The 25,418-nt window shown below is 38.6% G+C and overlaps 1 protein-coding gene across 1 annotated transcript; it reads right to left on the reverse strand.

Annotated features, from left to right (window-relative positions):
• Nucleotides 1–12,800: 12,800 nt before the first annotated feature.
• Nucleotides 12,801–25,043, reverse strand: tnfaip3 (tumor necrosis factor, alpha-induced protein 3). Its single transcript, XM_048205875.1, has 9 exons — nucleotides 24,723–25,043; nucleotides 23,542–23,878; nucleotides 17,098–17,288; nucleotides 16,825–16,966; nucleotides 16,518–16,688; nucleotides 16,245–16,425; nucleotides 15,144–16,045; nucleotides 14,757–14,956; nucleotides 12,801–14,659 (listed from the first exon to the last, which is right to left on the reverse strand). Exons 2-9 carry the CDS (start codon nucleotides 23,846–23,848, stop codon nucleotides 14,399–14,401), a joined length of 2,355 nt encoding a protein of 784 aa, XP_048061832.1. The 5' UTR covers nucleotides 23,849–23,878; nucleotides 24,723–25,043; the 3' UTR covers nucleotides 12,801–14,398.
• Between the last annotated feature and the right edge of the window lie 375 nt (nucleotides 25,044–25,418).

Here is a 25,418-nt window from a genome sequence, read left to right on the forward strand (position 1 = left end):
TAAATGTGTTTAGTTTTCTGATAATATAATTCACATATTGGTGCTACTTCTGTGCGTACCCTGAGAGAAAGTCCTGCAGGCTACATAAGGTCTATAATAGGCCTATAGAATAACAATGAAATGTATGCCCTTCATTATATGTGTTAGATTTCTATAAGCTAGATCTGCTCATATGAGGATTTTAGCAGGTGTTATTAATAACTTCATCTATATGGAGAGAGGGTCGGTGAGGGTGCTATAATCAAAAAAGCTTATTTTATTAGAGAGAATAACCACATGTGAAGATGATTCCGATTCATTTATAATAAAAACAGTCACTCGACGCCACCTGCTGGAGCAATGACGTCACCTGCAGACAGAGGCTATGAAAAAGAAGAAGAAGAAGAAGAAGAAGAAGAAGAAGAAGAAGAAGAAGAAGAAGAAGAATCAAAATGTCAACAACTCCAATGTCGTCGTTTGATTCCAACACAATCAGTCTTCCGGTCTCTCTTCGTTTACGACCTGAGATCATGTCTTAAAAACGAATGAACATTCATGCATGAGACTAATTCCTCATTCTAAGAATAAAAGGAAAAATTATGGAAGCGTCAGAATCTTTAGACACTTAAAAACGTTTACTAAGCTCAGCTGTATTACACACACAGGCCCTGGCCTCAACTAGCATTATCATACCACTAGATGGCAGCATATCCTGTGCAATCATCTGCAGCAGTTCTTTCTTTGTGTCTGGTTTATTGGCCATGGATGATGTCATACCATCTCTTCATACCTGTTGACTCGCAGAAAGGACTTTTATTTTCCCTTTACCTACGCAAACTGCTGCTGTGAGCTCAGAGGTGATTTTGTGCCAGTCACAAGAGTGCTTTATAATGATCAATAAATTGGTAGTAAAATGAAACTGGCTTATGTGTTTTAGTCTTGTTTTTAAAGTAAATAAAGATGATACGAATGTCAATGGAAAATTTATTAAATGACAACTTATCTTGCAAACGCACAGATGTGACAAATGTGATGACAAATTGTGTGTAAATCAGTGAGATCGATCGGTCACACTCTGGTTGGACTGTATCTCAGCTCGTTTTCACACTGTGATAAAGGAAGAAAAACCTTCAGCAATGAGTCGCAGAGCCACATCCTGCCTGTATAAGACAGGATAAGATTTTAGATCCATAAAATGATCTTGAGATATGTCATTCATAATTTATTTATGTTAAAAAAATCTATTTTATAACTGATGCTATTTAAACTTATAGTTGTTATTGTTCCGAGACTAAAATTTCTGACTCTACACTCTAAAAATGCTGGGTGAAAAATAACCCAAGCTGGGTCGAAAATGGACAAACCCAGCGATTGGGTTAAATGTTTAACCAACCTGCTGGGTAGTTTTATGTAACTCAACTATTGATTGAAAATTACTGTATTTGCTCACTTAAAATAAACCCAAAATATGTTGGAAATTAACATGAATTAACATGTTTAATAAATGAACTATGTTTCTTAATATGTTTATGAAATGAATAATAATTAAACAATAAACATTTATTACATTTCTTCACCTTTTGATTATTATTGTTGCCTCTAGTACAAACCCGATTCCAAAAAAGGTGGGACACTGTACAAATTGTGAATAAAAACAGAATGCAATGATGTGGAAGTTTCAAATTTCAATATTTTATTCAGAATACAACATAGATGACATATCAAATGTTTAAACTGAGAAAATGTATAATTTTAAAGGAAAAATAAGTTGAATTTAAATTTCATGGCATCAACACATCTCAAAAAAGGTTGGGACAAGGCCATGTTTACCACTGTGTGGCATCCCCTCTTTTTATAACAGTCTGCAAACGTCTGGGGACTGAGGAGACAAATTGCTCAAGTTTAGAAATAGGAATGTTGTCCCGTTCTTGTCTAATACGGGCTTCTAGTTGCTCAACTGTCTTAGGTCTTCTTTGTCGCATCTTCCTCTTTATGATGCGCCAAATGTTTTCTATTGGTGAAAGATCTGGACTGCAGGCTGGCCATTTCAGTACCCGGATCCTCCTTCTACGCAGCCATGATGTTGTAATTGATGCAGTATGTGGTCTGGCATTGTCATGTTGGAAAATGCAAGGTCTTCCCTGAAAGAGACGACGTCTGGATGGGAGCATATGTTGTTCTAGAACTTGGATATACCTTTCAGCATTGATGGTGCCTTTCCAGATGTGTAAGCTGCACTCATGCAACCCCATACCATCAGAGATGCAGGCTTCTGAACTGAGCGCTGATAACAACTTGGGTTGTCCTTGTCCTCTTTAGTCCGGATGACATGGCGTCCCAGTTTTCCAAAAAGAACTTCAAATTTTGATTCGTCTGACCACAGAACAGTTTTCCACTTTGCCACAGTCCATTTTAAATGAGCCTTGGCCCAGAGAAAACGCCTGCACTTCTGGATCATGTTTAGACATGGCTTCTTTTTTGACCCATAGAGTTTTGGCAACGGCGAATGGCACGGTGGATTGTGTTCACAACAATGTTTTCTGGAAGTATTCCTGAGCCCATGTTGTGATTTCCATTACAGTAGCATTCCTGTATGTGATGCAGTGCCATCTAAAGGCCCGAAGATCACGGGCATCCAGTATGGTTTTCCGGCCTTGACCCTTACGCACAGAGATTGTTCCAGATTCTCTGAATCTTTGGATGATATTATGCACTGTAGATGATGATAACTTCAAACTCTTTGCAATTTTTCTCTGAGAAACTCCTTTCTGATATTGCTCCACTATTTTTCGTCACAGAATTGGGAGAATTGGTGATCCTCTGCCCATCTTGACTTCTGAGAGACACTGCCACTCTGAGAGGCTCTTTTTATACCCAATCATGTTGCCAATTGACCTAATAAGTTGCAAATTGGTCCTCCAGCTGATCCTTATATGTACATCTAACTTTTCCGGCCTCTTATTGCTACCTGTCTTTTACCTGACTTTTTTGGAATGTGTAGCTCTCATGAAATCCAAAATGAGCCAATATTTGGCATGACATTTCAAAATGTCTCACTTTCAACATTTGATATGTTATCTATATTCTATTGTGAATAAAATATACGTTTATGAGATTTGTAAATTATAGTGCATCCCTTTTTTATTCACAATTTGTACAGTGTCCCAACTTTTTTGGAATCAGGTTTGTAATTATGAGTCTGATTTTTAATTTCCAACCCATATTGGGTTCATTCTAAGCCAGACATATAGTAATTTTTAAAATTTTAAATAAAACTACCCAGCACATTGGGCAAACATTTAACCCAACCACTGGGTTGTTTTTAACCCAGCATTTTTTTAGAGTGTAACTCCTCCTAGAGCTTGAAGCTAGAACCACCAAACTTGGGTCAGACCTTTGACCAACTGATTAGACTTATGGTTTTCCTAAAAATGACGATTAAAATTTGGAAAAATCCCATAGACTTTATGGACAGACTGTTCAAATTTAAACTGCCAGAAGCCCATTTTATGTAGCCTACTGTTTCTAAGCCATTGAGACTCATTTAAGCTTCCTATCTATCTATCTATCTATCTATCTATCTATCTATCTATCTATCTTAGCGAGCTAGCTTTTAAAACTACTAAACTAAAACTTAAAACTATTACAAACTGAAAACCTTCAAACTTCAAGCTTTTAAAACTACTTCAAACTTTCTGGTCAGGCTTTCTCAAGTTTGTTTAGACAAACTTTTCTTTTTCTTTTTTAAATCTAGTTTTACTTTTAAACTTTAATATGCTCCTCTGACCTAATCAAACCCCCAAGTAGGCATTAATTACTGACTAATGATGCATCATTAAAATAAAAACATCATATCAAAACATGTTTTTGATCTTCTGACCTCTTGAAGGGTATTGAGACCTCCCAATCAGAACATGAACGTTAACATGATGATTTTTCAACTATTCAAGAAAAATAGGTTTGTGTTTTGAGTTACAGAAGGTCAGTAGGTTCAAGTAAGCCACATGCCAGAACATGTATCAGTTCCATGCAATGAAACAGCTGTGAATGTTCAGAATGTTTAGAATTTTGTCATCCAGGTAATTCCATCCACGTCTGTGTTATGAAATCAAAGCATTTTACCATTGTTGCTGTTTAAACATTGTCTAGCTTTTGATGGGGGTGATGGGGGTGAGTGGGTTTTTGAATCATGAGTCAAAACAGTAACTTACTGAAAAGTTACAAAAAGAAAGAAAGAGAAAAAAAAAACACCTGAAAAGTGATTTCCCCTTGAATGTTTCCTATAGCTTCTTTGAGTCCACACCCCCACTTCAGCTTAATGCTTTAACTGACTTCACTCCAACTCAAGCCTGTAGTTTTGCTGGGGGCAACCCCTGAACACCAGCTCTGTGGGGCTGCTGAAATCACAACTGCGTGATGATGAAATTTACGGGATCCATCCTATAGATCGCTGGTCGAGAATGAGTCAGCGCATGAACTAAGGCAATAAAGGGCTTACAACATGACGTGACCATGCAAATCACACCTATTCCCAGTATCAGTCTCTTGGTCGCTAAACACGTGAGAAACTTTCAGTTTTGTTCGCTGAATTTGACATCACACTACTAGACCAAGAGTTTTTGACATGCTTACTTGAATTATATAATAGTGCTGTCAAAATGAGTAATCACAATTAATCACATCTAACTTATGAAATATGTGTGTATATATATATACACATACACACACACACACACATATATATATATATATATATATATTAGTTACTATTATTACTATTAATGCACTGTTTACTGTGGAGTAATAAAATAATGTGTTGAAAAAGCTGATAACAACACTAACAAAATGACAGGTAGGTTTTCTGTCATTTGCCGGTCATAAGCTACGGCCTTCAGGAAACTTTTCTGGAATGCACCCGAGATGACAGATCATCTTGGAACTTTTCCTGTTGTACAAAAATGACTCATGGGATCTAGTCAAACACACCACTATAAATGAACAGACTTGGAATTCCCTCTCTATTCCACCAGACAACAGAAGACACTGCTAATTAGTTAAGAAGCTAAGAAAATATGTACTGTAGGATTTACCGTCATCCTGGTTTTGTTTTATTTTCCCTTTTTGCCTTTCCTGGCAAGGTTTCGTTATCACTTACTCAAACACACTTGAGATTCATAATTCAAGAGTTATGGGATGATTAATATTGACTATGTGTTTGTTGGCCAAAAGTGATGTCCGGAGGGGATGTCTGTTTTTAATGACCCTACAAGTTTGATTAAACCATGAAAATATGAGGAATATATGTTATATATTTTAAATATGATAAGAATAATAAAATACTAAACTTGGTTCAGGTATTTATCTGACAAAAATATTTGTCAAAAGAAGGCAAACTACAGTGTTATTTCACTATAACAAAAGCACACAGAAAAAAAGTGACTAATAATCAGTTATTAATATTTAGTTGGTTCTCTTGTTTTTATAATTTTTATAATAGTGTTTATAATATATTTTATGACAGTCTGGTCAAAAATAATGTTGCACAATTTGGCATGTTTCAATCAAATAAAACAATTGACTCCACAATATGCTTACAAAATTTTAATAATATTTGGACGAAGGGTGAAGATGTCAATTTTCCTGTAGGCTGGACATCACATTTGGCCACTATTGTATGTTGTATGCCTACTGATTGAACAATAATTCACTTATTAATTATTTTCCATGTTATCTGATTAACAAGGTGGAAATAGGGAAATATACAAATAACAGGTTATTGTAAATATAAAAGTATGACATGATATTGCAGAAATATGACCTACCTAACACATAAAGACAGAAAACAATTTAAGTTTAAGGCAGTTATTTTATATTTCATATACAGTGCACAGCATAAACACCCCCTCTGAAACTTCTGAAAGTCAGCAATTAGTCAATTACTTAGAAGACATGTTAGGGTTCTTTAGAGATATAATGTTCCAGCGAGTCTGCTTAATCAATTACCAAAGAAGCATGTCAAAATTATTCAGGAAAATAAGATTTTCTTATCAAGGTGATAAAATGTTGTGTAGCAAAAATGAGTACACCCTCCTAAAAGTTACTAAATAAAACGAAATAAACATTTTCTGGTGTAAGTTTAAGGCAATGTTTGATCAACAGGTAAGTATGTTGAACCAAAACATTTAAAGAGAAGTAATTTCTTGACAATTAAAAGTGTTATATAGCTCACTGAATCATTCTCAGACTTAATGCTGACAACAATGGAAGCACTTGAGAGAGAACTTATTTCTTAGCACAAAAGAGGACAGTGGTACAAGAGGATTGTGTGAAAACATAGCAAAAATATAGCAAAATGCATGGTTGTTGTTCTCACTGGAACTTCCTACTGTAGCCAAAGCACAATAAAGTCAGTTAGCCATTTCCAAAGCCCATATTTACAAAATATAGATTCTGGGAATCTCATTAGACCAAATCAATCATTTTGGATCTAACAGCATCCAAAATGTTCCGGTGTTGCTAGAGGAGGAGTACAGTGAGAAGTGCCTGGTTCCCACAGTAAAGTTCAGTGGTAGTAAAGCTCTTATATAGGGATGTGTGAGTGCTGAAGGTGTGAGGGAGTTGTGCTTTATCAATGCTGTCATGAATTCCCACACCACTGTGTAATTTAATACACAAACTTGAAACAGAAGATGTTACCCTTTCCTCATTCCCTGCATTGCTGGGCATTTTTTCAACATGACGATGAGGATATGCGTTCTTCCAAGGTGAAAAACCTGTATTGCACTCAATCTTAACACTCTTGAGCACCTTTGGGGGATTCTGTAGAGACGAGTTGAGCAACACTCCCATTAAAGATCAGGGCATTTAAGGAGCTCATCATCCAGGAGTTAAACAGGACAGATGTGACAATTTGTCATGAACTTGTACACTCCGTGCCAAGAAGGGTCAGAGCAGTATATTCAAAATTATGGAGGGCATACTAAGTACTAGAATATTATACACTTGTTGAATTAAATCTAGGGTGTATTCATTTATGCAGTCCTTAACTTAAACAAAATTGGCTAATTTACTTATTTTATGGCTATTAATTACATTTATGTCTACGTTTTTTATGTATATGTTTTATACATTTTAGTTTTGCCATCTTTTCATGAATTGTATTAGTGACCATAAAGAAAATACATCTTTTGTATTTGTTCAGAGGGGTGTACTCATTTATGCTGTGCACTGTAATATTATCATAAAATTATTATCATACAGTTATTTTATTATCATATAATATTATCATAATATATATATATATATATATATATATATATATATATATATATATATTAATCCAAATTAATTATTTTTAAAATGTCAGTTTGAATGAATGATTCAGTGATTCACTCATAAACACTTCATTACTGGATGAATCAGAGTTTTTGAATGAATCTTTTGATTGAATGATTCAATACTTTTTTAACATTCACTTGTAACAATGTAATCGATACAATCATTTTTCGAAGCACCATGTTACTTTCAAAAGGTGATTTGCACTATTTTGATCACTATACCGTAGACATCAGTGTTTATATCCGAACTATAAACTTTTATCCCAGTACGTCTGTGATCATATGTATATTTCTAACACAGAAATAATGATACTGTGTGTTTCATACCTATACATAACAACTCTCTGGCTCAGCAGTGCCAACGCAGATCTGAATGTTCGTTTAGGAATGAGTGGGTCATGTGGGTGTTTGAATCCTGATTGTGATCTTTTAACGATTAATTGGGCAGCTCTATTTATATTCTGTTTTAAAATAAAAAAAAATGTTACATTTTATTTCAGTTTTTGTTATTTTAGTACATGTTAAATGAAATGAAAACGAGAAACTTTTCCTTGGCAACCTAAAATAAAATACTTTTTGTTTTTAATTTTATGTTAAGTAACGAATGTTTTAGTTTTGTTAGTTTTGTTTTAGTTAGCTATAACAACCCTGGTTTCAGGACAAGGACAAGCTACTGACTTCTGTTGTCGAATGCAGCTCGATATGTTATGTTCTTCTGATCGAAACATTTGTTGCATTGGAACTGCACTATAAAAGAAACGCTCAAGTTGTGACAGAGTCAGTGTTGTGTAGGCTGCACATTTTATGCCGAGCGTGTCACTTTGCATAGCATTGCTATTTTCAGAGTGCCACACTACAGGTTGTGCGTTAACTTTCCGCCCACACTGCAGCGGTCCCTTCCCCCGCATCACTGAAATGTCACCTCTTCCCCACACCAAATATCCCCTCCCTCTCTGACACAGGGTTCGATACACTCTTTCCTTCCAGCTGTGAGTCACTAGAGCTCTTGGGGGGGTTTGGGGGTTGCCTACTTCTCGAGCAATTTGAGTGTGGGCCACTGAAATGGCTGTGAGTTGACTTTCAGAATCACATTATTAGAAAGAGCCACAAAGTTTTAAGCAGTCGAAAAAAAAAAATGAGACAAAGATAGCGATGTTGTAACTCACAACCACAAAACTTCCTGTGACGGAATAGTTTGGTACTAATGGCACAGAATTCACCTTGGGTTTATGCAAGGTTTTACCAGCCTCTATATTTAGAGTCAGTCAAAAATTATACCAATCTGCCAGAGAAGTATAATATACAACATTATTGCGGAGGTATTAATATATAATATGATTTTTTTTTTTTTTTTTTAACTCAATACTGAATGTTGATTGAAGTAACTACAAAATGGAGACTGAAAATAATTTGATCAAACAACTTTGAATATTTCAGCCATGCTTTCACTTGGCATCAGAATGGTTTGGAAATAAGCATATGTTTCTGTTTCATTCCTCTTGATGGTAAGAGGCGGAGCTACGGACTAGTGGACTTTTTTTTTTTAGCTTTATTATAGCTGAAGCCTGATATAGTATTTTTACATTATGGCTCTATCCGATGGTACCAGTGTTTCCCAACCCTATTCCTGGAGAAACAACAAAGGTGTATTCCAAAGTTTTTTAGCTTTTAGCATATGTTAGTCTTAAGGTTGTGAATAAGCTGGTGTGTTCCAAACCAAAGACAAAATTCGCATTTAGGAGATATAAGCATTCAAAAATTACCGTCTCTCACTTCTGCTAAAATGGATCACGGATTTTCATGACATCACTGCGGACTTCAGTTTCTCATCAAATCTTCTGACCAATCAAATACTCTCTAGAATCTAAAGCGTACCTACATTATAAATAGACGCTGAAGCTGTGGCTGAAATTTGTCACTTGTTCACACATTTACTATTGTCTACGTGGTGAATGGCACATAGTGCACTATATAGGGGACAGGAAACGATTAAGACTTTAAATAAATATGCATTCCAATGACGCAAATGAAGTCTGGTTTCATGTTAGTGTCACATGAACCGCATCGCATACATTCTGCTCCGGTCCAGAGACACGAGAGCACAGAGCGGATCATATCCACGAGTCGGCAGAGACCACAAAATGTACCATTACCCATTTGAATTCTGCACAGAATGCTGTATTTTAAAGCGATATGGAGGATATTAGGAGGATACATGGTTAGAGATTAGAAGGAAATTGAGGCTTTACCAAGTTCAACGGCTCTGGCCGAGCTAAGATATAAATGAAACGCTATTGGCAGCACCTCTTTTCACACTCTGCCTAAAACACTCTGTTTCAGATCCTGTCTCTTTAAAGCCCAAATTTTCTCCTCTGTTCTGATTGGTCAGTTGGCCCAGTTTGATTAGTCAACCACTTAGAGTGCCTGTCAGAAATGTTGCGCTCCTTACATAATTGGCTTTCAGATCCTGAGGCTTCATGATTAGCTATGGTAACTAAAGGGGCTTTTGCACCAAATAGTTCTAGGAACTCAGTTATAGGAACTAGCCACTAGGATAGTGGTTAGTTTCAGTATTACATATCACTGAGGTGGAGAAAAGAACACAACACTGCAGACAGCAGGTAAATGCAGTTATCTCTGTTTTCCATGTTCGTTAAGTAAATATGTTTACACAGCTTTTTAAAAATGCTGGGTGCCATTGTTTGACGTGTTTGACCAAGTACACTTACATCACTGATAGTTCCTAGAGTGCTGGTTTAGACCCTACTCTGAAGTAGGAGCTAATTTAGTTCCCCCAAAAGGAGTTCCTAGAACTAAAATTGTTCCTAGTTCCTGCGGCGCGAACACGGCAAAATCTGGGTACTTTAGCCAATAGTTCTAGGAACTATGAAAAGGTTCATCCGGTGCGAAAGCCCCTTATGGTGTCAGTCCAGCAGCGAAAGAACAGTGTCTCCTTGACATCACTTACTGAACTATGAATTTAGGGTGGGCCAAAGCAGCCAGTAGGCAGGCATTATGCAAATGTTTAACACAGTGACATCACAGAAATAATGGCAGGACTACAAACAAGGTGTTTCAGGCAAGCGTTTTCTGTTGCACAGATTCACTCCCTTTGGCGTGGACTTTATAACTTTGCAGATCGTTTATATGCACAAACAGCGACATTACACATAAGATTAAAAAAAGAATAATATGCCTGCCCTTTAAGTATTTATCAAGTCATTAGTAGAGAATCTAAGTCCTGAAATGAGTGGGTCAGATAATGGAAACATTTAAAATGTGCAGTGCTGGTGTGCCTTCAGGAACAGGGTTGGGAGCAACATGGAATTAGCAGCCTGTTAAGGTACATCCCAGATACAGTCACTGATACACTGATACAGAGGGTACCTCTGGGTTCATACTCTACAATCAGACAATGGATACTCACGTGGATGCCTTCATTGTGCAAGCAGAAGGTGCTACTTGTAGCACCTCGATGATCAGCAGGAAGGTCACAATTCTCTCCCACTCCTGAAACTCCTGGCAAGCCGTCCATGGCAGATTTCCCCCAAATATGACCTTGCCAGATTCGGGTGGTTTTGTTTGGCACCCAGACTCAACTGCAGCTTTGGGTTTGGACCTTGGATTCAACCCTTTTCTAATGGATTGCAAACTTGCAGTTGGCCACACATTACCAGGGCAAGAGCTATCAACACATGGCAAGTCTATGTTAGGCCTGTCCTGTCTCCATCTACACTACATGACCGAAAACGCAGGTCACATGACCATTCATGCACACTGGGCATGCGCGTACAAGTGTAAACAGTTGCCTCTTGAGCATGTAGGCAGCTGCAGTATTAAAAAATGCAGAGTTTAACTGCACAAAAACTGCTACAAATGACAGCAAAGATTGTAGTTCAGTCTCCATGTTATTGTTTACACGGTCCTCAAGGATATGCAGAGCGAATGTGGGCAGCCACGCCATCATTTTCAAAAGTCTCTGTTTAGTCCGTTAAAGCTTAAATGCAACCCCAGCGTTTTCTAACTAAAACGGGCTCTGCAGCATTTTCGAAAATCTAAATTTTCGAGGGTCAAAAACACCAGAGTAGTGTAAACGACAGGCGTAACTGTAGGAAAAAAATATGCGTTTTAAAATGAAAATGCACTAGTGTAAATTGGGCCTGAGATTTTTGAATAGCTTTTAGCTAAATAGCTTTTTGAAAATGCTTTCCAAAATGGATAAATTTGAAAATGCCGTTTTCACGTTGTAGTGTGGACTATGAAAACTAAAGTACGATTATGCATGTTTAGTCATGTGACGCATATTGAACCAATAGATATGTTTTATACTGCTTGTGCCTGTTATGTGCTATTCACTTTCACACAGTTGCTAAAATGTTACTTTGCATACACTTCATATCACAGTGCTGCAAAGATGACAGAAAATGTATTCGCAATTGCTGTCCTCCTTGACAGCAACGTAGTGTTGGCCCAGATCCAGCCCACAACTAGTACGTGTGTAATCCACATGTACCAGATGTGGGCCAGATCTGGGTCACATCTGTCTGGGATGCGGCAAAACATGAAAGCAGTTGCGTTTTAGACCAAAAATATAATGTTGAGAGAGTGCGACCTGGACGCATCTGTGAATGGTGCAGGTTTTGCTAAATGAAAAGATCTTGCTAGAAGAAGAGCATGAGAACTTTATTAAGTCTGTAATAAAGTTCCATCTGTATCACCTCAGTGAGCTTTTACGCATGCGTAGTAATGTGAATTTTGCATTTTCTGATGTTTCAGTGTGGATGAGAAACGCTGTTTTCAAATATATCCGGGTTAATGTAGACATAGTCTAAGAAACCTTTCCCTTCGTGGTGTAGGGACCATGGATTTGATCCTATAATTTGGATGTTAACAGCAGCCCTTATATAGAGATCTCAATTGTCACTCTATTAGACCATTTTTAGTGACTGTGGTTTTCTTGGCCGATATCTGCGATGCTGCCACCTGGGATTCTCTTTGGCTGGTTTCACAAGGTCAATTCTGCAGTTTTTTCTGGAGCAGCCTTGACTACTTTTTCAGGTGAATGTGGAGGTATGAAAGAGGACACTAGTTGTGTAATGTGGTTCTGTGATTTCTGGATAGTTGCAAAAGTTATTTTTCTTTGGTCAGTACTCCTCATAGCTCAACCCATGTCATTATGTGACTGTTGGTGTATTCTTACAACCTGTCCGTCTGGCACTGCGATTATGTACTTGTATATAGTGCCGCCTCTAGCGGTCATCGGAAACTCACCCAACCACAGTTACCTAACTAGTTATTTAATGGAAGCCATTGGCATGGTGACGTTGTTTTGCTACCAGTACCAAAACTATTGTTACTTTATTAATACGTAATACACTTGTGCATCACTACTGATGCACTGTTTTATAAGCACTTTCTAGTACTTCTTGTTTTAACATGTATTTCAAGCACCAAAAAAAAAGGTAAACAGACACAGGAAACTGGTTTATGTTTTTCTATTAAAAATAATTTATTCCAGGACCACATATAAATAATTCTTGAAACACATTACAGATAATATTTGCTGTGAATAAATACCAAACAAACCAAAAAACAAGGCTTTTCATACGATAATCTATATGAAAGGTTGCACAAAATTTCTATCTCGTCATCTATATTCCTCTAGGTCTATAACTGGAATGTCACTATGTACTGTAAGTCAGAAGTACCGTTCCTAATTCCAGAGCAGCTTATTAAGTATTGTGCAAGTTTGTGATGATCTGAACTGACTGAACAGATCCAGTAGTTGAAGAGTAGACACTCTTTAAATTTATGATTCGACTGCAGATTTTTCTGTGTATCATTTATCCAAAGCACATTTCTGTATAGGCCCACATGAATCTAATTCTCAAGTAGACAAAGCTAAATGTGCTTGCACAATATTGGACTTCAAAGATGGGAATGTTTAACACAGACAGTTATTTCTTTATAAACGATGCCACAGGAGCTAACTATCTTTTCTTTGTACGTCTTTGCAGATATTTCGGAAATATTCAAATAGAGAATGTCAGTTTGTGCATACTAAACATATGCAAAGAATAGACTGAGGCATTGTGTGTTTAAAGGAGAGTAGTGCAACCAAAAGAATGTGGCTGGACAGGGAGTTCACATATCTAGGAGCGGGCGTTTCCTACCTGGGCGTGTTTATGTTTGGACTTATTTGTTGTCGCCTATCTGTTTATCGGGAGGGAGATTCCAGACAAAATTTTTTAAGCTCTTTTTGTTTTTTTGGCATGGCCATTCCCTTCAGCTTAATTTATTGTCACCTGCTCTAGACATCGGGGAGGTGTCAAGTATCGGGTTTTCATTGCACTTAAGGAATTTTTCAGCCACAGAAAAATGAACATATCCATTCAATAGAACAGACCAAGTCATATGAAGTTTAGCAAGGCAAGCAAAAGTGAAATAGTTTCAAGAGCAAGAAGGACTTGCGAAGAAGTGATCAATGGTAAACAAAAACATTCTCAAAGGCAACAGATCCGTACTGCTCGCAGACATCAAATGGTGCAGCAGGAAATGAAATTCGAGCTCCGCTTAGCGAGCTCTCATTGGCACTTAACCTACATTTTATGAATAAACTATCAAATGCTGTCCTTCGGTGGTCTCTGCATACCCTGTACGTCTTATTCCTGTACTTCCAAAAGGCCTGTTGGCTTTCTGCGGTCCACAGTGGCGATGCAACATATCTTTCGGTAAATTAACTTTGGTCAAATTTGTTGCTAAACTGATTAATTCTTATACATGCTCTCCTCAATTTTTCAAGAAAGTTTGCAATTAATTACCCTGTTCAATATAAACAGCAGACGCCACAGGTGTGTGACTAGACGTCATTGTGTATCATTAGTTTCTGTATGCTAGCATCTCACATCAGTTCTATACACATGATACAAATGACCAAAACTTCATTTGAGAGGTAATCACCAATTCTACAGCACCACCGGGCTCTTTAGGCCCTGCCCAAGACAGGTGGGGGATTTTGGGCAAAAAGGTCCTTGTGTAAGAGTGTTCACCAGCATGCGCAATGAACTGGGCCCTTCTTAACATCAGCCTCGGTAAATCTGCTTGAAGTGGTCACATTCGTTACAGTAGCCTTGTTTCTCTTGATTGGCGTAGTGATCGCAGCCCTGCGTCTTGCAGCGCTGTTTGCTTTTCTCTTTGGGCGCCTGGGCACGCCGACCCTCTCGCTGGCCGCGGCTGAGGCAGTCCGGGCAGAGGTCCGTGCAACCAGGGGAGAGGTTCTTACATCCACTACGCCGACACTGTGCCGGGGTGAGCATCGGAGGTGGACGTGGTTTCGAGGCCCGCTGGACAGAAACAACAGAGCTTGTTGTCTTATTGGTTCTTCAACACTTAAGCAGAGCCCCACAGCAACAACAAACGACAGCACATAAGGACACTTACCGTGACAAGAGGTGGGGAATGAGAGCCCCTGCTAGCAGCTTGGTTGAGTCTAGCACTCTGTTCCTTCACAAAGCACTTGTTGCAGTAACCTTCCAGCATGGCCTTTCCCTCGGCACCGCAGCCCTGACCCCGGCACCGCGGACAGTTTTGAAAACCTGCCTCGGATGTGTGCCTGGGCTGGACAATAGCAGGAGTGGCCTCTATACAAACAAAAACAGCCAAAAATCACATCTTTGCTCCAGGGGTCGACTTTACAATGCCTATAAATTGCTTCCTGTACCAAACAGGAAGCGGAGACATTATAACTTATTGTAGTTGAGAGATATTTCTTGTTCATTAGAGAGATACTACAAGAACTTTGTGTGGATTCAGAATAGTTGCACTTACGGTGATTGGTCTGGTAGTCTAGATAACATATAGTGCAGAATCCCAGTTTCTCTGGTGTTCCGAAGAATTGGCAGCCAGAGCGTTTACATTGTCGGGCAGCAGGCGTCTGCCAGGTGTGGCCGGTGGTGCCAGTGCGCTCTGTCTCCCTATGTAGTGCCCACAGTGAGGCCTCTGTTCTAGGCTCCTGCTGCTGGGCATCCCCCCTCTCGGAAACAGCAGTCCTCTGCATGCAGGGTGGGCAAAGACCATTAAATATCCTAAAGACCTCCTGTCGACACATAACACACCTCTCTGTGTCCCTTTCTCGTTCTCGTTCCCTCTCCCTTTCCTTCTCTCGTTCCCGGCCGCCTGACGACCACTGACCATGGCACCAGCCATGAGAAGGGCCTTGCGGTGGCCCATTGGCTGCGGACCGGTTTTGCCTCGCCGTAAAGCAGCGTTCACACAGCCCGTCGTGCTCCACACTGAGTGTGAACAAGCATCCGGGTGTCTTGCACTTCATGGCATGAGTCTCACTGTAAAGGCTTAGACTGGGGGCCGTAGGGGGTGCAGAACGCGGGCTAGGCAGGACGGAGCGCTCCAGCCTCCCTCGGCTCTCTGGGTCTGAGGATGAGGTTTGGTTTGTGCTGGAAATGGCCTCGGGCTTCCGACCCGCCTGCCGCTTTTCGAAGCACTCATGACAATGAGGCTGAGTGTCCACCGAGACGTAGAAGGTACAGCGGGGTGTGGCACAGCGGATCTCAATGAGGGAGAGTTGGGAGACTGAGAAGGGAGGGGGACGCTGGGATTGGGGTGCCCATAAAGACTCCTTATCCTCTTGCCAGCGCTTATACTCATGGTTGACCAGTTGTAGGTAGTCCTCCATCAGATTCATATCCTCAGGTAGGTTGCCTTCATCCAGTCTGATGGAGGAAGGATTCAAGATTTAAAAAGGTACATGGCAAAGCACCACAACTTTTTAGGTAATGCCTACGTATTTATCCCAAGTAAATAGTACAACTAATTCTACTTGTCTACTTGTTGTATTTTAGACTGTTCTCACCAGGCCTCTAAACAAGCTTAACCAGCAAGACTTCAATAAAAAGTGTATTTAGTCCATACCTGGCTGCAGTGATTATCTGTGTGGGATCATAGCCCAGGCCAATGACAGGGATTTCTATTAGCATTAGGTAGTCTTTCAGCAATTTCTCCTTCTGTTGCTGCTCCTTCTCTGTCAGAAAGTGCACTCGAAGCTCTTCGAATCCTCCCCGTCCCGGGTTTATCAACGGCACCGCACGGATCTCTGAATGGGTCACAAAGGTCAAATATTCAAATACACTGGGCCAACTTGTAAGAGCACATTAAAGAGTAGTGCAATGTCTAGTAGTGACGTACCCGGGCCACTGTCTTTGATTGTGATCAGGGGTGCAAAGTGCTGGGAGTCATAGCCAAGAACTATGGGATATTTATAACATTCTCCTGGAGGCCAATGCAAAGGCAAGTATATGCCCCCCACATTGAGGGGTGAAAAAGAGGAACCAGACTTCATACTTCTAAGTACTTGGTCTGTTGAGGAACAAAACAATATCATATATTATGGTTATGTTAATGCACTTGTGTTCAAAGAATGAAGCGTTTTATTGCTCCAATGAAGAAGTGTTTGTGCAATACCACTGAAATGCTGCTGTATATGGATACATACCTGCAATAACAATAATTGGCCTCCGTAGAATATTTGAAAGCACAAAGATATGAATATCCTCTAAAGAGTCAAACTGTAGGCCATTACTGCTGGAAACTGGAGAAGCCATTTCTACAATCTTAACCCATTCCTCCTCCCAGTTCTGAGACAAAACAAATAGCAAATATCCATAAGTTCTCATATCAAAAGGACAACGTTTAGATCTTTTGACTGGCTGTTTATGCCAGACAAAGGACAATTTTACAAGTTGGCTGTGAAGGTGGAAGTGCTTACCAAAGTGCTGTATCGCAGGCCAGTCTGGGTGAACTCCTGAGAGTGCAGCAGCTCTGTTTGAAAGCGTGTTCTAAAGTTACTAGTGTCCGTTTCCTTCAGCACTGCATAAAGAGCCTTCCGGAGCACCAGGTCCGTGTCCTGAACCCCCAGAAGGTACTGAGAGGCTGCGTGGAGCAGGCAGTTCCCATCACCTGAATGAAAACACACAAACACAGGAAACCTCAGGATAGTCACAAGGGCTTGTAGAGCTGCTGTGCAGCCAAAATAATGTACCAGTTATCAATGTAACGCTGCTTTGACACAATCTACATTGTAAAAAGCACTATATAAATAAAGGTGACTTGACTTGACTTGGCTTGGGACTTCAGGGCATTATTTTCCTGCAGCTTCAGAGTAATCAATCACAAATGTGCACAAACATGGCGGCATGCAGGTCTGCCATTATATATTGGATGTCCTGAAGGATCATCTTGCATCATCACGTTTGCAGATAGACTCACTTAGAGATTTGGCTTTACTTTGGAAAAAACCTCAGGTCATAAAAGTTCATAAAGGAGTTATTCATGCATTCACAAAAAGGCTACGAAACTTGCAGTTCCTGTTTGGATTTTCACAATCATCTAGTTTGTCATAACAGAGAGAGCCTTAGCAACCTGTTGACATGCATTACATAGCAACAAAATATAATTCTGAGAAAATGAAAACTATACAATCTTTGCTTTGTTGTTGCATACATTGATAACAATATCTTTAACACCTAAAGGTTAGTTCAGCTGTATTTGTCAAGAAGCAAGATTAAGGATGAGATAAAAGCAATTCAGGGGATTTCCACAGAGGTGTTAAAGCTGTTTAAAGATATCCGTTTCATCCAACTGCGTGCATTTTAAAACAGGACATGTGACCATATCTCTGCAAAAGCATTTAAATCAACTCCTCATAACACCCCAACAGCAATTTGGACATGTCAGGCTACCTATAGGGAATTATTTACAAATCTCAAAATACTTTTGTAAATCAGTAACTTTACTGTAACCACTGCAGTTCAAAGGGAAAACAACCTGTAAGTAAAAAGAGCATGCACTGCAGCGCTATACCCATGGCCTAGATTCTGTGTTCTTTCTGATGTTGTGCAACATGTGCGCACGAATGCATTCGTACGCATTTGCATGTGTGCTTGTGTGAAACAGCCTGCGCACAACTGTGAGGAATTTCCCTAGTATGTGATTCTATGATTAAGCGCCATAAGGGCTTCACTTCAACTTTTTCTTTCCCTTGACTCCTCTTGACACCAGAGCCATGATATAAAGCATCTGGACTTTCCAGAGAGGAGGGGCAATGTTGTACAGGAATGCCTGCACCCGTGCCTATGCCATCTCCAGGGCTGATAAGGGAAGTCTGAACATATGATCTAGTTCCTGTTCTTTAAACCTGCTATCAACACAAAGACAAAATTTTCCAAAGTAGAGGGAGGTTTTAACTGGTTTGTATATGGAAATTATTTGCACAGTGCATAATAGACTGTTTTCTGTTACACAAGAGTAAGTTTTTGTAGGACCGTCAACAATAAGTAAAGAAAGGTGTTGTTGTACCTCTAAATCATACTCTCATAAACAAATGGATCTGAATGTGAATTGATAACATTTCAAGTCCAAAGAGCTTGCAAACTCCAACTATCTAAAAGTAGTGATGCTAACTTATAACAATACCTAACTGAACCACATTTTCCAGAAGCACTTTTCAAAATAAGTATTTTTTCCAGTAACAAATTTCCAACGAGTTGCGGTTTTTTGCCACATTGCTTGAGAATGCAGATTTACAGCAGATTGAGCTCAATGTCCTCTTTAAAGCAATTCACTTGTACTTTATATTATAGAAGATTCACCAATTTGTCCCTGCACATTAAATTTTATGTTTCTGCTCATCACTATGTTTTTGATTACATTTTGTTTGATTCGAGTTACATATTTATAAAGATATTCCCTCCTTAAATACTCTTAAAGTAGTTAGCTACTTTTTGTTAAAGTTTGCAGTGTAGATTAACATCTTTTTCAGCTTGACTGTATTTAAACACTTAAATTATGTGAAACTTGCCACTTGGGAAGTTACAGTTTCAAATCAGCTTCCCCAATACAATACAGAACAGAAAAGGAACACACAAAATGTGGATACAAACAACATCTGCTATACAACCACATCCTTTTCAACACGTACAGCAATAATGGTCACAGGAGAAAAGTGGAGCCTTGTGATTAAACATTGAGTAAATATGATAACATTGTCCGCTTTTACTGTCATACGATACGATCAGAATTTAACACTTGTTTTTGTAATTCATGTATACACACACACACACTATTTAACCTAAAGCTTTGTAATTTTGCCTCAGATATTTTTGTCTCGACTTGTCAGCAGTCATTATCCATGTCAGTTAGTCCATTCCAATTTAGTCCAATACTCATATGTTGCATAAATGTAATGTGATTTAATAGAAAATAAAGAAATACTTATACATATAAATGCACCGATATATCGGCCAATAATCAGTATCGACTGATAAAACAAATTTCCACACTATCGGCTATCGGCCGATAGTTTAAAAACAACCGATAGTTAGGGCCGATATATCCTGTCAATCAGAGCAGGAAAATGCACTGTATTTGGGCTATGTGAAAAACCAATTTGATGTTCAATATTAATTGTACTTATAAAATTAATAACATTCAGAAAGTTAAGAAATATTAATTTAATCTTCAGAATTTAAAATGTGTTTATATATTGTTTAAGTATTGTTTTTATAATTGATACCATTTACTCTGAAACAAGTTGATGAAATGGAGAGAATAAAGTTATTTGCATTTCTTTCAAAATGTACTAATTAAAAATAAAATTATTAATTATAATGAAATTATCATTAATTTAAAAGAAGGTATAAAAGGCAGAACCCCCAAACTACTGGTATCGGCAGATATTACTCTGAATAATCGGTGGAGAAATTTAGTATCAGTGCATCATATTATATATATATATATATATATAGAGAGAGAGAGAGAGAGAGAGAGAGAGAGATTTTTTTTTTTTTTAACAATAAACATAAACATAAATATAGCTCAACAGTAGAGTAATGGTGTAATGGTGGAAAGGTCATGGGTTCAATTCCCTGGGAATACAACAACAACAATTATAATAAAAAATGATTCTCTTGAATGCAATGTAAGTTGCTTTCGATAAATGCATAAATGTAAATGGAGCTGCACAATTAATCGTAAGAAGATCGCGATCATGATTCGAACACCCACGCCATCTTATTTTGTTTTTTAATGACAACGATTCGCCCATGTCCATTAAACCTTTGACAAAACCATACCCGAACATTCAAATCTGTGTTTGTGCTACCGCGCTGATCCAGAAAGCTGTTTCAAACCACATAGTAGTTATTTCTGTGTTACAAATATTCACATCATCACAGAAGTACACAGCAAAATCCCCAGAGTTAAATCGACTCTGCTCAGAGAACATATGATCCCTCTCTACACAGAGTTAAAATAACACTGAAGCTGAGTTAAAGTTAATGAGATAATATGCTGTTTGTGGAGTTTTTTAATCAGATCTTGAGAGATTTAATGTCTTTTATTTTCAGTTGATTTTATCTAAGGCTGTGGCTGGAAGTCATTTGTAGTTATTGTGTTTCTCTTCAGTGATTCTGCTTGTTAACAGCAGGTGTTCATCACTACTGCTCAATCATAACTTAATTAATCACTTAATTATTTCATTAACTTTAACTCTGCTTCAGTGTTACTTTAACACTATATAGAGAGGGACCATATGTAATCTGAGCAGAGTTGATTTAACTCTGGGGATTTTGCTGTGTACCGAGATAAAAGTTTAAAATTAGGATATAAACATTGATGTCTATGATAGCGATCAAAATAGACCAAACTGAATTGGCGCTTCAAATAACGGTTGTATCAATTACATCTCACGCCACTAGTTGGTGACAAGTGACTGTTAAAAAATGTATTTGTCATTCAATCATTCATTCAAAAGATTCGATCAAAAACACTGATTCATCCAGTAATGAAACAAGTATTTATTAATAAGTCATTAAAATCATTCAAAACAATTTTTAACTAATTTATTCAAATTAAAAAATTTTTCCAGCAATTAATATTTTGTCGGAACCTCTAATAAATTACATGTTATTTTGTTTAGTTGTATATTCCGAATCGTGATCTCTATATGAAACCAAACAATCGTGATTCTCATTTTATCCAGAATCGTGCAGCTCTAAATGTAAATGTACAAAACACATTCTCAAACTTTAGACATTCTCTGCTTCAATTGTGACATCAGACTATTGATCAAACTATTTAACTAACCTTGAAATCCTAAAGAGGCACTTTATAAATCAGTAAAATACAAACACAGTCTAAAATGTACAGTTTATGCAAACAGGTGTTTTTTTATTTCATGCAGAAGGCCTTTTTTAAAATCAGGACAGAAAATTAAGACAGATGCAAATTTTGAAGGAAACCTGACCCCTGTGAGCTGATCTGAGATGGGCATTGTGTATTACGTTATTACATTTGAGCGTTATATTTATTCCAGTTCCCCTCTGTTACGGATCATATCAGCGCAATCTGTTTTAAACATATTCCAGTATAGCGCTTTCATAATCCTGTGTGATTTTAAACAGGAAATTCCCATTTCGTTATGAGGAAAAATATGTGTTGTCCAGCAAAAAAGCAAGAAATTTACCAGAATACAAGAATGAGAACCTATCCACTACCAGGAACTAGACATGACAAAAATGACATACTAACACAACTGCATAAAATAATGAAACTACCAAACAACCAACAGTAGATTGTTGACCATTTCAGATAAATGTAATGACAAAATGAGATGTGTGTAATCTGCATTTACCTAATTTCAGTTACAGTAACTAGTGACTGTACAATGGAGCAACAATGGCAAGTACAGAGAAGTTTCCCCTGCAGCATTACTCATAAGAGAAGAGCAGCGCGACCTGACCCTGAGTTAGCAAGAGCAACGTCAGAGTCATAAAGAGCTCGCTGTGAGCCCAGCATCAAGGCACGGCCCCTTTAATCAAATTGTGCTGTAGAATTAAGGGGGAAAAACATCAGTGTGACAGACAGTGCAGGATTTTCCCGTCTGCTGTGAAGCACTGTTTTTTTTTAAGTGGTCTAACGATATGGCTTTTTTGGTGATATCCAGAAGTTATAATTCTGATAACGATAGGAATTAAAATGTTCATAAAAACACTGTGATGAACTGAATAAAAAGTAGTATCACTTTTGTTAAATGACCAAGCAGACATGATTATCAGCCAAAAAAAATGGCAAAATAGTGATTGATTATTTGTATACCAGCCAATTACTAGCTATAACATGCATTACTAAGTAATCAATTACTGTAATTTAATTACTTTTCCCTTGAAATGTGAAGGGATTACTCAGAATTTTTCTGTAATTTAATTGCAGATACTTCTGATGTAATTACATTAAATGCAGTATAAACTATAGAACAATTCTATATAAAACAATAATGTTTTTAACATAAAAAACTTTAACATCTAATGTTAAAATGTAAGTTTTTAATGTAATGTTATCCCTTTAAATACTTTGGTCAGTTCAAGAATTTTTTTTTTTTTTTTTAAGAATTAAAAAAGCCATTTCATGTCTGTCCTATTATTCAACTGGTTGAGGGTTTCCTAAAAAAAAATTACGATTAAAACTCGGAAAAATCCCATAGACTTATATGGACAGACTGTTCAAATGAGCCACTGTCAAAATTCAAATTTAAACTGCCAGAAGCCCATTAGACTCAGTTCAAGCGGCCATTTTGTGTACTATTTCTAAGCCATTGAGACTCATTTAAGCTTCCTATCTATCTATCTATCTATCTATCTATCTATCTATCTATCTATCTATCTATCTATCTATCTATCTTTCTTTCTTTGCTGGCTAGCTTTTAAAACTACTAAACTAAAACAATTACAAACCGAAAACCTTCAAAATTCAAGCTTTTAAAACTACTTCAAACTTTGTGGTCAGGCTTTCTCAAGCCAACTTCAAAGTTTGTTGACAAACTTTTCTATCTAGTTAATTAATATAAACCAATACAAATGGTTTAAAATAAACATTAATTTGAAGGAAACGCAAGACACCATTCTATCTATCTTAGCTAGCTAGCTTTTAAAACTACTAAACTAAAACTTAAAACTAACCGAAAACCTTCAAAATTCAAGTTTTTAAAACTACTTCTTTCTCAAGCCAACTTCAAAGTTTGTTTAGAAAAACTTTATCTAGTTAACCTAAGCCAATGCAAGCGGTTTGAAATTGTTTCGTTCGAAGGAAACGCGACACACCGTTAGCGCTCAAAGGGAGCTGCGACTTCTAGCCGATAAAATCACGCCATAGTTACCGTTCGTTCTCAGCGGCACCAGCTTCTTGACCTCGCGGCACCAGTTCAACCTCTTCTCCTGCTCCAGCGAGCTCTGCATGGCCCGGTCCAAGATGGCCGCCTGGATGACCTCGCGGAAGGCCTGCGGGAACTGGCTCATGCGGATCATCTCCAGCGTGTAGCGATGCATGCTACGCAGGTGATGGATCAGGCCGCTGCTGGCCGAAGGCTTGACCACGTCATTGGGCACCCGCTCTCTGATTTTGACGGCCTTCAGGAGGTTACTCACGAACAGGAACTTGGGCAGGAAGTTCTGGCCCTGGGACATGGCGATCTGGAGTGGGGAACCAATCTATCTCTGCGAAAGAAGACATGAAACAAAAACACCATTGTCAGGAGCGCTCAGCCCACGACCATGTGCTACAAATAAGAATTTCCCCTCATTTCCCTCCACCCTAAAGGTGAAGAACTGAAAGACTGATGGTGGCCCCTGAAAGCTGCTGGTGTATTCCAGTCTCATGGTAAAGGGCTCTTGAGGTCAGATGAGTGAAAGGCGAAGATCTTTATTAGTCCACCCCCACAATGAATTCTCCAAAACTACCAGAACAGGCGATAATAGCCGGGTTCAGACACGCTGACTGGAACCTGACGGCTTTAAAATGCCATTGACTGCAAGGGCACCATTTATTTGTCTCAGCTGCCGAGGTTCTTTAGGGACAACTTATTCAGACAGTGTTCCCTTAAATACCTCTCGCGAAATATTCGCAACGTTGTTGTCGTGGGGAAAAGCGACAAAGCGGCGTCCACAGTTTTATTAAGCACAAAGCGCAACGGGGACAATAGAGAGCGATGCGAAAATATTGTAACATCAGTTGCTGACGCTCGAATTACGTAATTGACTTGACAGAAGCCCTTAGACAATGCAACACTGTAACACTCGAAAGGAAGCGATATGTCCCCATGGCAACAATAGAACGTTTTCTCCGTTTAATGTTCTTAATCGCTGATAAGTGACGTCTTCGCAAACAATGGCTGTCAAATCCGTGGCGTTCAAGACTGTATCCGTCCGTGCAAGACAGCCTGCCGTTTGAGCTTGAGACAATCAATATGGGAGAAATCAACCTCGCTTGCTTTAGGATAGAGTCTGGACGCGACATTAGAGAGGCGAGGGAACGGGCAGCGATGAATCGGACAACTCTTACCTGTTCAATATGTCGGTATCCACCAACAAAGCCCATAAGATGCTCTGGCTCTGCTGCTACTTCACTCAGTCCACTTTAATCGTTCATGGCGCTTTAAAAGAGATCCACTGGATTTCACTGCTCGCATGAAACGCGTCCAAAACACGGCGAAGTCTACGCTCTATTAGTTTAGACAGCCCGATTGATACCAGTACATAAAAGCCAGTAGGGGATTTCCATAAGGTACTTTCCACTTTCACAACCCATTATGAGCGAGCGTTCTCTCGTCTTCTCCGCTAGGGGGCGAGCGCGGGCTTGTACGCTTACGTTACGTTCGAGTCGATGACGTAAAGCTCGACGCCTGTTATGCCACACCCATAGTTCGTAGTTAGGTGAGATGTGGAAACATTACTCTGGAAGTCCCAGCTTGTGCGTTTTACACGCATGTATGTTCTAGTTCCATTTAATTGATGTAAAGAATGAATGTGCATTACAAGAGAGGGAATTTTAGTCATATGACTCTACATGGGGGAGCAAGGCGTGACTTTTTCATCTGAATGTGACTAATTCAGTCAGACAAGTGTAATGTTTGTGTTTATATATCATTAAATGTCTTCAGAAAGATGACGAGGTTGGCAGAAACAACCCAGATAAGAGGGAACGTTTTCAGAATGTTCTGGCAAGGTCAATTCTCAAAGTTATGATCAACGTTCTTTT

Source organism: Megalobrama amblycephala, linkage group LG10 (assembly GCF_018812025.1).
Source record: "Megalobrama amblycephala isolate DHTTF-2021 linkage group LG10, ASM1881202v1, whole genome shotgun sequence".
Lineage (NCBI taxonomy): Eukaryota > Metazoa > Chordata > Actinopteri > Cypriniformes > Xenocyprididae > Megalobrama > Megalobrama amblycephala.